This window comes from Odocoileus virginianus, chromosome 26 (assembly GCF_023699985.2).
Source record: "Odocoileus virginianus isolate 20LAN1187 ecotype Illinois chromosome 26, Ovbor_1.2, whole genome shotgun sequence".
NCBI lineage: Eukaryota > Metazoa > Chordata > Mammalia > Artiodactyla > Cervidae > Odocoileus > Odocoileus virginianus.
In genome coordinates this window covers 32937066-32949062 of record NC_069699.1, presented here as the reverse complement: position 1 = coordinate 32949062, position 11997 = coordinate 32937066, and the positions used below count along the sequence as shown (strand labels likewise).

At 40.1% G+C, this 11997-nt stretch overlaps 1 protein-coding gene across 13 annotated transcripts in view; it reads right to left on the bottom strand.

Moving 5' to 3' along the window:
- Nucleotides 1-239: 239 nt before the first annotated feature.
- MAGI1 (membrane associated guanylate kinase, WW and PDZ domain containing 1) overlaps nt 240-11997 on the bottom strand; it is a 635987-nt gene continuing 624229 nt past the window's right edge. For 10 of the 13 annotated variants that reach the window (XM_070455714.1, XM_070455716.1, XM_070455724.1 and 7 more), the window contains 5 exons: nt 10535-10628; nt 10324-10384; nt 9204-9347; nt 6988-7126; nt 240-2969 (listed from right to left, as the gene is read on the bottom strand). In XM_070455714.1, the coding sequence (XP_070311815.1) occupies nt 2215-2969; nt 6988-7126; nt 9204-9347; nt 10324-10384; nt 10535-10628 (1193 nt within the window). In that variant the 3' untranslated portion in view covers nt 240-2214. Of the gene's footprint in view, nt 2970-4856; nt 4946-6987; nt 7127-9203; nt 9348-10323; nt 10385-10534; nt 10629-11997 lie in introns of all 13 variants that reach the window. The other 3 variants (XM_070455725.1, XM_070455726.1, XM_070455727.1) reach the window with 1 other exon arrangement.

Sequence of the window (11997 nt, the reverse complement as noted above, 5' to 3'; positions counted from 1 at the left end):
CATCATTATTCAGTTGTGTTCTCCCTCACCATACTACTGTAGCTCAATGTATGCTCTGTATGGAAAACTCTGAAGATAAAAATAGCAGTCTCAGACTTTTTCCTCTGTTTTAGCTATAGAATGTACATTGTGTCTGTTCCAGGAAATGAACTTGGTTTGTGCATATCCACAGAAGGACAGCTACTCATTGTAATGTTGTATAAACCCATAAGTCAAATAAAGCTATGAACAATGTAATATTTATATATGCATAGTGTTTTATAAAAAGATTGGCCCACATACTGCTTTTCATCAATACAGAAAGAGCATCAAGTCCACAGCACACTGCAAGAAATGAATGAAGAACAGAAATGCAAACAAGTGCTTAATAATTCACAAGCAGGCTCACCATGGAGGAAATGATGATACTCAAACCAACTAAAGCTTTAGAGAATTACTTATATAGTCTCCCATTTTTAAAACAGCTTTACATACCTGATTTAGTTTACAGTAAAATATATCCCAATGAATCAATTTGTTCCATATTCAGAAATATAAACACATGTCACATTCCTCACAGCTAATTTTTTTGTCATAAATTCTCTTTTATACAAGAAAAAAAGGCAACAGTTGTTTGTTTTTAAAACAGGCTCTATTAATTACAATTTTAAACTCTGTACATAAGATAATTGGCTGGTTTTCTCCATTTTTTTTCTTTATCCTTTTTTTTTTTTTAAAACAGTACCATGAGAACAACAGTGATTGACTTGCAAAGTTTTGTGTCTGTATGGAAAATGCAAAACAGTACTACAGAAATACGCAATGCATCATAAGCAGCGATTGGTTGTAGTGGTCCAACAGGTACAAGCAAGGGTTTTGGCTCAGCTAGGCAGTAATTCATTTCAACCACAACCCGGGGCTATAGCCGACCCAACCAAACCTCCTGTGAGATAGCAAAAGAATGTCTTCTATTAAAGAAAAATTTCTATAGTTTGTTCTGTCCAAAGATTCAAAGGACAGGGTCATAAGTGCAGATGTTTGTCAACCAGGTCTAGAACCAATGAAATCGAATCCTTCTCTTTCAGCCATTTTGGAGATTTTTATTATGGTTCCAAAGAAAACTGGCATTTCTAAGAATGAGCATGCCCAACCCTCATTTCTTTAAATATCAACAGAGAAGTTCCTTCTACCAAGGCTTACTCCCTTCTCCCCAATTTGACAAAGGGCAACCACAGGCTCATGATAAAAAGGGGAAACTTAGCTTTCTGTACTAGTGATTCTTAGGGCTCCTCACACCGGCACGTTGTCTCCCATGCAGTCTACTATTCAGTCTCAAATCAGGCAAGACAACACCAAAGGTGTTTGCTGTGCATTCCTTCTAGTAGTTGAGCAAAACTTTCATGGCACTGCCTTAATGAGATTCTCATTCAATGTTGGTGATGCTAATGAACCTGACCATCTGTGTTTGGGCTGCATTTAGGTAATGGTGACCAAACTTCTCCTCTCTGCACCTTTCTATAGCTAAGGAGAGTACAAACTGTTTTCTGAACAGACAATAACTTGAGAACATAATATTTCTTTGTGCTTTGTGCTGTGTCCTTTAGCTATAAATATCCTTCATTTGCAACAGTAGTCTCTTCATACAGTTTGCTTAACTTTAGGATCATCAGCAATCCTCATTCATTCCAAAGAGTCCTCAGCTTTTACAAATATAACTTTTGCCTTTTTGCTTTTTTTATTAAAAAAAAAAAAAAAAAAAAACTCACCAAACTCCTAACTAAACTACAGCACTACATCAGTACATAACAGTCTCCATCAAATTAATTAAATTTGATCAATAATTTTCCTTACTTAGAGAAAATGATCAACAGCCCCATTTAACCAGGAGAGAAAAAGATCACACCCCCCCCCCCCCCAAAGGGAACAATTCTTAACAATTCTACAGTTTATGTAGAAACAAAATTTATATCCCTTTGGGGGAAGCATTTAGCAAATAATTTCCCAAAAAAGTATGCATTTAAAAATACTTTCTTTAATATGATACATCAGGCACAACACTTTTCATATATATATTTTTTTCTTATAAGATTTCAAATGCATCAAATGTCGCTAGTCAGAGGATCATCAGGCTGACGTCAGATGCTTCATTAGGTAAGAAACTAAAATGATTTCAGGTTTGTGAGCTTCCTCTTCGAACCTTTGACATGGTAAAGGCTGGAAATGTGACGCAGGCTCTCAGATACTGAGGTCGGTGCTACATTCTTTGTAAGGTCTTCTTCGCTGCTCCGGGGGATGTCTGGAACTCCGGCCGGCGTCCTGTCTTAGACTCGTCTCGTCCCTCTCCCGGTGGCTGCCTCTGTCCTCTTTGTTTCTTTTCTCCAGGGACCGCTCTCTCCTCCGCTCAGGGGACTTGGTCCGCCTCCGGTCGGTGGATTTGGCTCTCCTTTCGGGCGAGCTTCCTCTCTTGCGCTCGGGCGATCTTCTCTGATCCAAGAGTCTCTCCAGAGACCGCCGCCGCCGGCCTGGAGAGCCGTCCCTCCGGCGGGTCGGGGACCGCTCTCGCCTCCTCTCCGGGGAAACCTCCTTCCTTTTCTCCTGCTTCTCCCTTCTCTCCAAAGTGTTGTCAGCGCTGCGCGTGCCTTCCCTCCGCTTCTCCGGAGACCTCCTCTTGGGGCCATTGGTCACCATCCGCTCGGGTTGGGCGTCTCTTCGTCCCTCGGGTGCCCGGTCTTTGGGTCGGCAAGCCCCACTGTCGGGTTTTCTAGAAGTTCCATTCCATGTGTGATGTTCATTGGGTTGTCTGCTATACTCTCTGCTGCCTTTGGGATCTCTCACGTGTGCCCGCTTTTCCCCATGTGGTGATGATTTGTGAAGATCGGGTGGGTAACTGGACTCCAATGATGGATGCTGTCGGTGGTCAGGGGGCCCAGCCCTCATTTCCGGAACACCTTGTGGACCGGTGGGGGGGCCGTTCCCGTCGCTGCTGGGGTCTGCCAGGAAGAGAAACGAGAGTAACAGTTTGGTATCAAGGACCTTGGCTCCTGTCCCCACCCGCCCTCTTGAGACCCCATTAGTCACAACAAACAAACAACTGTTAAAAGCAGTCAGAATCAAAGCCAAACTGACTCTTAGTTAAAGTGTAACTGCAACTAGCCAGGGTTAAAAACTGGTACTTGTGGCTTTTGGCAGCTAGCCTACTATCTTTATACTCATATAGATCATTCAACTTGTAACAGTCATGAGTTTAGTCTTTAAAGGAATAACCCAAGTAATCTGTCTACAAGTATCAAAATGGCCTTCCCCCTTAGTATCTCCTGTTCTTTCTTGCCCCAGCCATCACCCTTCCTCCCCTCACCCCATGACAGAAAATATTCCTTTGTTTAAAGATTGTTTTAATTTGCTTACAAAAATCTGGGCTGTTGAACTGGAGGGGCATGAGGGAACTTTGTAAGGGAATGGAAAGAATCTATGTTTTGATCTGAGTGGGGATTAAATGGGTGCATAGAGAGGTAGAAATTCACTGCTCTGGACCCTCAGGCTTTATGAATGCTACTGTAAGCAAAGTATACTTTCATTAAGGGGGAAAAAAAAGAAAGCCAGGCTGGTGATGACAGAGGCAACACAGCCAGATGTTGACGACAGGCAAATGTGACATTATGGGAGGGTCCATTACACATTCTCTCTACCTGTGTGAGTGCTGTCCAACTATTTTCTTTATTTTTGCATATGTTTAAGGAACTGTTTTTAAGCTGTGGGGTCATCTGACAGATAAAAGGAAGTGGAAGAGAGGCTGTCACGTGCACATTTGACATTACATGGGGTTGGCATAGAGGCACGTTTCTTGATGCTATAAAAGCAGCCATAATTACATCTCAGGTGGATTCACTGGGCGACTTTTTATAACCTTAAGACATCTATAGACTAAAAAGCAGGGGAGCCCCATAAAGGCTCCTGTTTATTGTTAAACTATCTGAAATGACACTGCAAAAACATTAAATAGCATCCTGGATTTATGAGAGTTCTTCTCAAAGCTTTGTCATACCTAAACCCAGTAAGCCATACATACTATCCCATTCCAGGCTAGGCACCAGAAATGATGTGCTGCCGCACAGAGGACACACCAGGCCACAGTCACAGAGACCAAGGAATCATGGGTGCTCTTTAAGGATCTTTCATGAGTCAACAAGGTCAACATTAGGCAATTAATCTTTCACAAATGATCTCCCAAAACCTAGAGTAAGTTTTAACAAAAACAGGAACATAGCCTAAAGCAGGAATCAGTAAACTTCTTTCTGTAAAGGGCCAAAGAGTAAAATATTTATGGTTTTTGCATGCCACATAGTTTGTCACAACTGTTCATCTGCCACGATATGGCAAAAGCAGCCATAGACAACACATACAAGAAATGGGCATGGCTATGTGCCAATAAAACTTTACTTATCAATTCATAAACAGGCTGTGAACAAGATTTGGCCCCTGGACTGTCATTTGACAAGAGATAACTAAGTAGGAAATCTCATCTTCCTGTTTTAGCAGAGTTTTATCTCTTTAGGTGAGAGCTTTGTGATCTGAGATTTGTTCTTTTGGAATGCTGGGGAGATGTCTAGAAATACCACACAGAGGCTTAAGAAGTCATTTTAAGATCTAGGTGAGGGAAGGGGCTTCAGTGACCATCCTAAATCTAACCTTGGGGTTTTCTACACCTATATGTAAGAGAAGGGAGAGTAAGGCTTCCAGAGTCAGTGGTGTACTTACAATTCAAAGAACGCAGGGTGCTCAGAATGAATTGCCAAACATATCAAAACAGAGCTAAAGCAGAAGCAATGAGGAAATTAGGCCACAGCACAGAAACACCTAGTATTGATTGAGCTACAAACCGTAGTTTGATTATGGCCCATAAGGTAGAAGCAAGCCTCCCCGAGCTTTTCATTTCTCATACATGCAGCGATATTAGGAGGTATCATCGCTGTAGAAGGGAGGGCCCAGCACCAAGAACAGTCAGAGAAGAGAGAGAAAGAGAGAAAGAGAAAAAGTTGAACATTTAGATTCCCTATAACAAAGAGGAAAGAAAAAAAAAATCTGCATTTGTTAACATAGGGTAAAGAGAGTTTATTTGTCCAGTCAGACAGTCTAAGGCAACACTCAAATAAGGCTGCAGAGACCAAAATCAGAACAGTGACGTTTTCAGACAGCCAGATAACGTGAGAGAACCCAGACAAAGGATGCATCCTTTTTTTTCTTTTACTTTCTTTCTTTTTCAAACAACTGGAACAATGACAGGCTGGCATAAGAGAGCATTAACAATAAACAACAAAAGAACAAAGTTCCCTCCCTCCCCCTCCCCGCCCCCCAAGACCGCGGCAGTTAAATTAAGTACAAAAAACTCATTACAAAAATAGCCTCACAGAGAAGCAGGTTCCAATCAAGTCAGAAAAATATTGGAACTTAACATATTATAACCCATTTGTGACTCTAATCAATAGAATTAGAGAAATTTAGTCCCAATGACACATGGAGACGTTACAGTAGCACAACTCTGGCACATTCAACCCTTTTGGGAAAAAAAAAAAAACGGTGTATTGAAATGATCTTTATTTTTAGCCCAAAGAACATTGGTTAGTGTTGGATTTTCATCCTCAGTGCAACAGACATAGGTTTTGAGAAGGTACACAGGTTACTGATGATGACTCGCAAATGAAAGATCACATCCAACAGAAGCATAGGGAAGACAGAAAAGGGAGACAATGTTACACAGTTTCAGTGGCATCGATACACCTACAGTCAAGGTTTAGTACAGTGCACAGTTGTGGCATCTTAATGTTGTCAAAATACTTCCCCTGTGGTTGGGCATGTTTAAAGGGGCCTCATCAGATACCCGCCCCTCCCCCGCCATGGGCCCCTTATTATTTTGCACCTGTATGGATGTCCAACACCTGGGGAGACTGTCCTTCAAAGGAGTTCTCCTTCTCCTTGAGCTGCATCTGAATTAAGGATCTCATCAAGTCCAAAATGCAACTGGGAATTGTGCCAAATGACTTTCAGAAAAAAGGGCAATAACAGATAAATCCCTAATAAAGGGGACCGATGTATATGGGGACCATTCAATCACAGTTTCTATAGAAACTTTTGTAGACCTTTGGTTGGGAAGAAGAGCCCTACATCTAGGGCATAGCTTTTTTTTTTCCTTTAAATTTTAAACAAGAATCTCAAATAGGACATAATTATTATAATATACAATATTTTGCCATCAGAACACTAAGCTATGTAAAGATCATTGCTGTTTAGTCAAATCATGTCTACAGATATGACAAAGGAACTCTATGCATAAGTTGGCTTTCCTCACAGGAAAGGTATAGTAACATGTTTCCCTCATGATGGGCACTGGGAATTGATTTCATCCTTTATCATCTAAAAACATATGGCTAAAGTTTCAACAGTTTTGTTTGTTTTGTAGTTGTGGGCTCAGGTGGTCTGATTTGGGGTAGGGACCAGTAGGAGGGATGCAGGAGAACTGTATACCCCTCCTTGATGCTGAGCAAGGCCCCCAAATCATCTCCAAAATTCATGCCTCTTAAATAAAGGTATCAAAACGAGAGAGGAGAAAAAAAAATTGTGCCTCAACATTATCACTCAGGAAACCTGCTTTCCTGCTTCTTAAAAGGAGTAGAGTCATTTTGTGCTAACAATTGGATCTGAGAAACGGTTTGGCACAGTTCAAACAAACATTCCTTCGCTCTTGGTCGGACTAGACAAAATGTTCTCTCTGATTATCAGAAAGGGGGCTATATAAAGATCTTGTCTTAGACCATGCCCCAGTCCACGTGAGCAAGCAAAAGGATGAAATGTGTAGAGATTTCAGAACAAGCGAGGCAAATAATCACATGGTGCAAGAGGCTGGTAAGACACTGGTGAATAGGGGAAACAAAAAGACTTTCCTGCTGCAGTTCTGGAGACAAATTCATGGAGTCATGCCAGGGAAGGAAGGAATGTTTTCATAGTTTGACCCACCATATTCTGGGACCGAGCCGTCTCCCCGCTTCAGAAACAGACGCACTCTGCGGCCACCATTCTTAATCAGTTCTATAGCCCGAGAATGCTTCATGTTTTTGGTGGTCTCACCATTGATCTCTAAAATCTCATCACCAACCTGCCAAAAAGAGAGAGACAAGTGAGAAGATCACCAAAGGGTTTCATCAGCTATGGAGGTGCTTTATGATTTCAAATTCTTCCACTTACTGACTGACCAACTACTCATTGAACATGTTCCAGAAAAATCTTCTATTACTTAGGAAACAGAAATGAAAAAAAAAAACAAAAACCCAAACTCTCTGTCCTCAAGGAGATGACATTCTAATATGGGAAATACAATACAACAGGCAACTTAAAAAAATACATGGTATGCTAGATCGTGTAAGTGCTAAGGTAAAAAAATAAAGCAGAGGGAAATATAAGTTACTGAAGGAAAAGGATGTGGTCAATAGCTTCTGGAATGGCCCCCAATGATCCTTGCCTACTTGAATTCATATCCTGTGTAATCTATCCTTTGGATGTGAGTTGGAATGAATGACTTGCTTTTAACAAACAGAACATGGTAAATGTGATGAGAGGTCAAAGATAAGGTTACAAAATAATTTTGGCTTTTGCCTTACTGGCCCTCATTTGTCATCTCACTTTTCTATTCTGATGCCTGTTGTGAGATGCCCTACAGAGCCTATGGTACGGAAACGAGAGACGGCTCGGGTCAACAGCCCAAGATGCACTGATCCTGACAACAACCATGAAGCTTTAGAGGCAAATCCCTCCCTAGAGGAGCCTTCAGATGAGACCACACTCCTGGCTGATACACTTGACTGCTAATACATTGGAGGTAAAGGAGTGAACAAGATAGGCCAGATACGTCCTCTCGAGAAGCACATATTCTAGAAGGCAGAAGAGAAAAAGATTGGTGCTGGAGTTTAAAGCACTGAATTTGAGTCCTATCACTTGATAGCTAAGTGATCTTGGTTAAGTCCTCTACTTTTTTGCAGTTCATTTCCTCATCTGACTAAGGGTAGGGTAACAATTCATGCCTAAAATGTTGAAGTCCAATTAAATGTTACAGTATGTCAGGTGAACTATGTAACATTATACAAAATATCATAATAATGGTATTTCTTTCAATCAGAAACTTTTTTAAATGAGTAAAGGGAAAAGCAAAATCCATGTGTTTGGAAATATGAACAAAAGGACTATATACCACTGTATATGCACAAATTATGCATGTGTATGTATAGAGGAAGGATATATAAGAAATTGGTACATAGTTTGACCTTGGAAATTATATTCTTACTATGCATCATTTTTTAATCTAATTCTAAAAAATCACATTCCTGGTCTATTTTCTCAATTTAAAAAAAAGATTATTTAAAAAATTCAGTCTTCAGAAATATAAACTTCAAGATTCTGTCTTAAGTTACAAGTATTAAATTCCTCATCTTTGGTCACTTTTCCCCCTTTCTGCTAAGGACTCATTTTATTCACTTTTTTCCTTTCCTGATCTGACTCTCAAATTCTTTTAATTCCTTCCAAATTGCTCCCAATGTCTCAATCTATGCCCCCTAGATATAATGAGCAAATGATTTTTTTTTTAAATCATTTGATCTGCCCATAAGAGCAACATATTCATATGTGGTAAGAGATATTAGATATCTAAACAGAACACAGTGGGTTTTTGGCATGTGTGCATTTAAAATTTGCATTATTGAGTACTACCAAATGATCTTGAATATTCATGCTATGGTGTCCTTGGCCCACTGTTAAGACAGTTAACTCATTCCTGAGGCCAGAGAAAGGTGGCAGTGACTAGTGAGAGACTGAATGGAGCTCACCACCCAGAACCTACAAAACCATGTGGCTTCCTGCTCTCAAAGCATGCTGGGATACCCAGGAATTCCAGGGAAGTAATACGAGATTAAGTACAAGAAATGAAAAACGGGATTGGGATTTGGAAATGGGATTCAGACAATATCCACTTTAGTAAGTTCATGGGTGATTTTAATCCTTTATTCAACGCCAGAGTTGGAAGAGCTCACCTAATTCTGGTAGATACATCTAAGCTTGAGGGAGAGATGAAAAGCTGTAGAAACATGTAATTCTCACGAGCATGCAGGTTCTAATCATAAGATGTCACGAAGTCACTGTAGATGACTTATTTACATCCACCCCACATGCCTCTCCCGACTTACCTTCATCTTCCCACACCTTTCCGCAGGACCATCCTCTGCTAAGCGCAGAACGTAGAGGTCCATGTTATACTCTCGACCGCCTCGAAGACTGAAACCAAATCCCTTGGCTCCTCTTTCCAGCTCCACAGTGTAAAAATCTTGCTCCTATTCAAAGAAATTAAACGCAGTTATTCTGGGAGGACTTAAATCGACACACATTTCTCTCTCTCTTCCCAAACACTCTCCATTATGGCTCATTTGACCCAAAGGCAAAATTTGTATTCCCTTCTTGGTGGTTTCTAATTGTTTATTAATATCAATTAACCTTAGGAGTTTAGAGATCCAGAATGTGAAAACATTCATGAGTGTGCATACAGATTGCATACCAACACGCATATATTAAAATTTAATCAGTGAGGCTGTGACTTGCATTTGTGACAGGAAAATCCTTCATTAAATAATACCATCCTGCACATTGCTGGTGTTTTAGTCTCCCTGCCCAAGGCCCTAAAATATCTCATCATTTGGATAGCAACAACAAGCTCCACACATCTTGACAGTGGTTCCTATGCTAGTTAAGGAGAACTGGGAAAAGATTAGGAAAGGCTTTGAGAAGGCCAGTGAGGGGGAGGGAAAACAAAAAAAAGACTTAACTCTGTATCACCCAATGTTTCCCAAATCTGCTTCACCTATTATCACTTGTGTACCCTCCATTACCACCTTGTGGGACAGGTAGGTAGCTTTAGGAGCCTCACCTGAAATTCACAAATCTGAGAAACAGCTTAACCAAAAGACACTTTCTTGCCATAAGTGCCTTTATGAATACCATGACCAGCTATATCCTGTTTTGCTCTTTCTCTGATCACCTATTAATTGAGTTAATTGATAGCATTTTATTTTGTTTGGTCCTCCTCACCCCCTGCCTCCAGAAAAAGGATGTCTAGGGATATTTTTCAAAGGTAGTAAAATAATGTTATTTACTTGATAACCCAATGTGAGTTGATGTTTAGTATATATTTAGTACATAAAAGGTTATTTATGTTAATTGCGAGTAGCTTATAAGATACCTGGTAAAAAGAGCTTCAGAATATTGGAAGGAAATGCACAAAGCCAACAAGGCAAAAAGAGACACAGTCCTCACCTGTGTTGCCTGGGGTGCTTTGAATTCAAACTGAGATTCTGGCTTTGGTTTGGTGGTGTTCCTGCCAAAGCAAGAGAAAAAAAAATATATATATATATATAAGAGCAACCCATGGAGAGCCTGAGAAAGAATCAAAGAGAAGTACCATCACACCACCAGGAGTTACTTTTTCCCCCTGAAAGTAACAAAAGAAGCCAAAGTCATATCTGACCTGGTCTCCTGGGCTCCTTGCTGCGAAGGGGTGTGTGTAGTGGTGATGGTGGCTATCTTCTCTGCATTGGTCAGCAGAGTGGCATTCGAAGACTCTGCAGGGTAAGACAGAGCATCATGAAACGAAGGCCCCGGAGAAGACAGTATCAAATCAGATGCGCACAAGCCCCACACCTGAATGACATCTGAATTCTCTCTCACCATTTCAAAACGTTCTGACTTGCATTTCTAAACTAGAGTGTGGTATGAGCCATGTACACCCCCATGACACTCCTCCAACCAGGTATCTCCACAAATGAAATAAAGAGTTTGCCCAAGAAAATGGTACTTTAAAAATCATAGCCAAGGTAGGTGCCTTTCACTCTTCCCCCATCACTTTAAAAGGGCAGTCCCATCAAATCACTGCAAAATTATTTCCCAGACTTTTACAGGCTAATAATAAATGTCTCTGCTAATGTCCCTGCAATTTATTGGTGATCTTTAGTGAGTCTGCTTAATTTCCTCATGTGAATAGTCAGTGTTCTAACTTCTTGCTACTAATAAATACACATCCAGAGAACATCTACTTTCTTCTCCAAAGCTTTTAATGAAACACAACTAAAAATGTGGAATCCTTGTGAGATCTTGCCTAGTATCACTCATGAAGAGTTATTTTTAAAACTTGCATTAGTCAGAGCCAGTATGTAAATCTAAGTTGTACAAATCAGGAAGCCACCCTAATGTAACAAATATGATTATATTCTTATGTAAATTGACTTTCTTCTTCACTAAACACATTCATAAACAACTTCATTAATCTCTGGGAGCTTGGAAACCTAGGATTTGAAAACACTCATGAACATGCCTACAAACTGCTAACTGACATGCATATATAAACATATATTAAAATAATTTACATAGTATCAGTCTTATTTTCTTTTACTATTTCTCCATTAAGATCAAGGCAGATAGTAAACAATGATGACTATGTTGCACTATTTGAATTTATTTTTAGATTGACAGTTTGGAACCTGCCACACATTTTCTAATCAAGAAAATGATAATGTGGGGGTGAAGTTCTTAGGTTAGCCTATAAACTACCCCTTTACTTCACACTGTGCCATGAAGTCTAGGAGTTTCTAGGTGTTCTGAGGTTGGCAGTAGGCACTCCATAGTTTGTGGAATACATGTATCTACCCATCACGTATAACCAAGTTTCTATGGATATCTCACTAATCCCACTTATTTGTGCTCTATCTTCCATTGTACTTTGCTAAAAATGCTACTCAGCTTAGGTCTGACTTTCTGTTATTCTATTTTCATTACAAATAGCTGTTAAAAGCAAAGGGCTGGAGATCAGACCCAGGTTCAAATCTCTTTGTCCTTGACTCATTATCTGTATGTCTTCTTTTCCTTGAAAGGGATGACGACAATAATCATCCCTTTTCTTGGATTAAAGTATATGAAATGTTTAGCACTGTATCT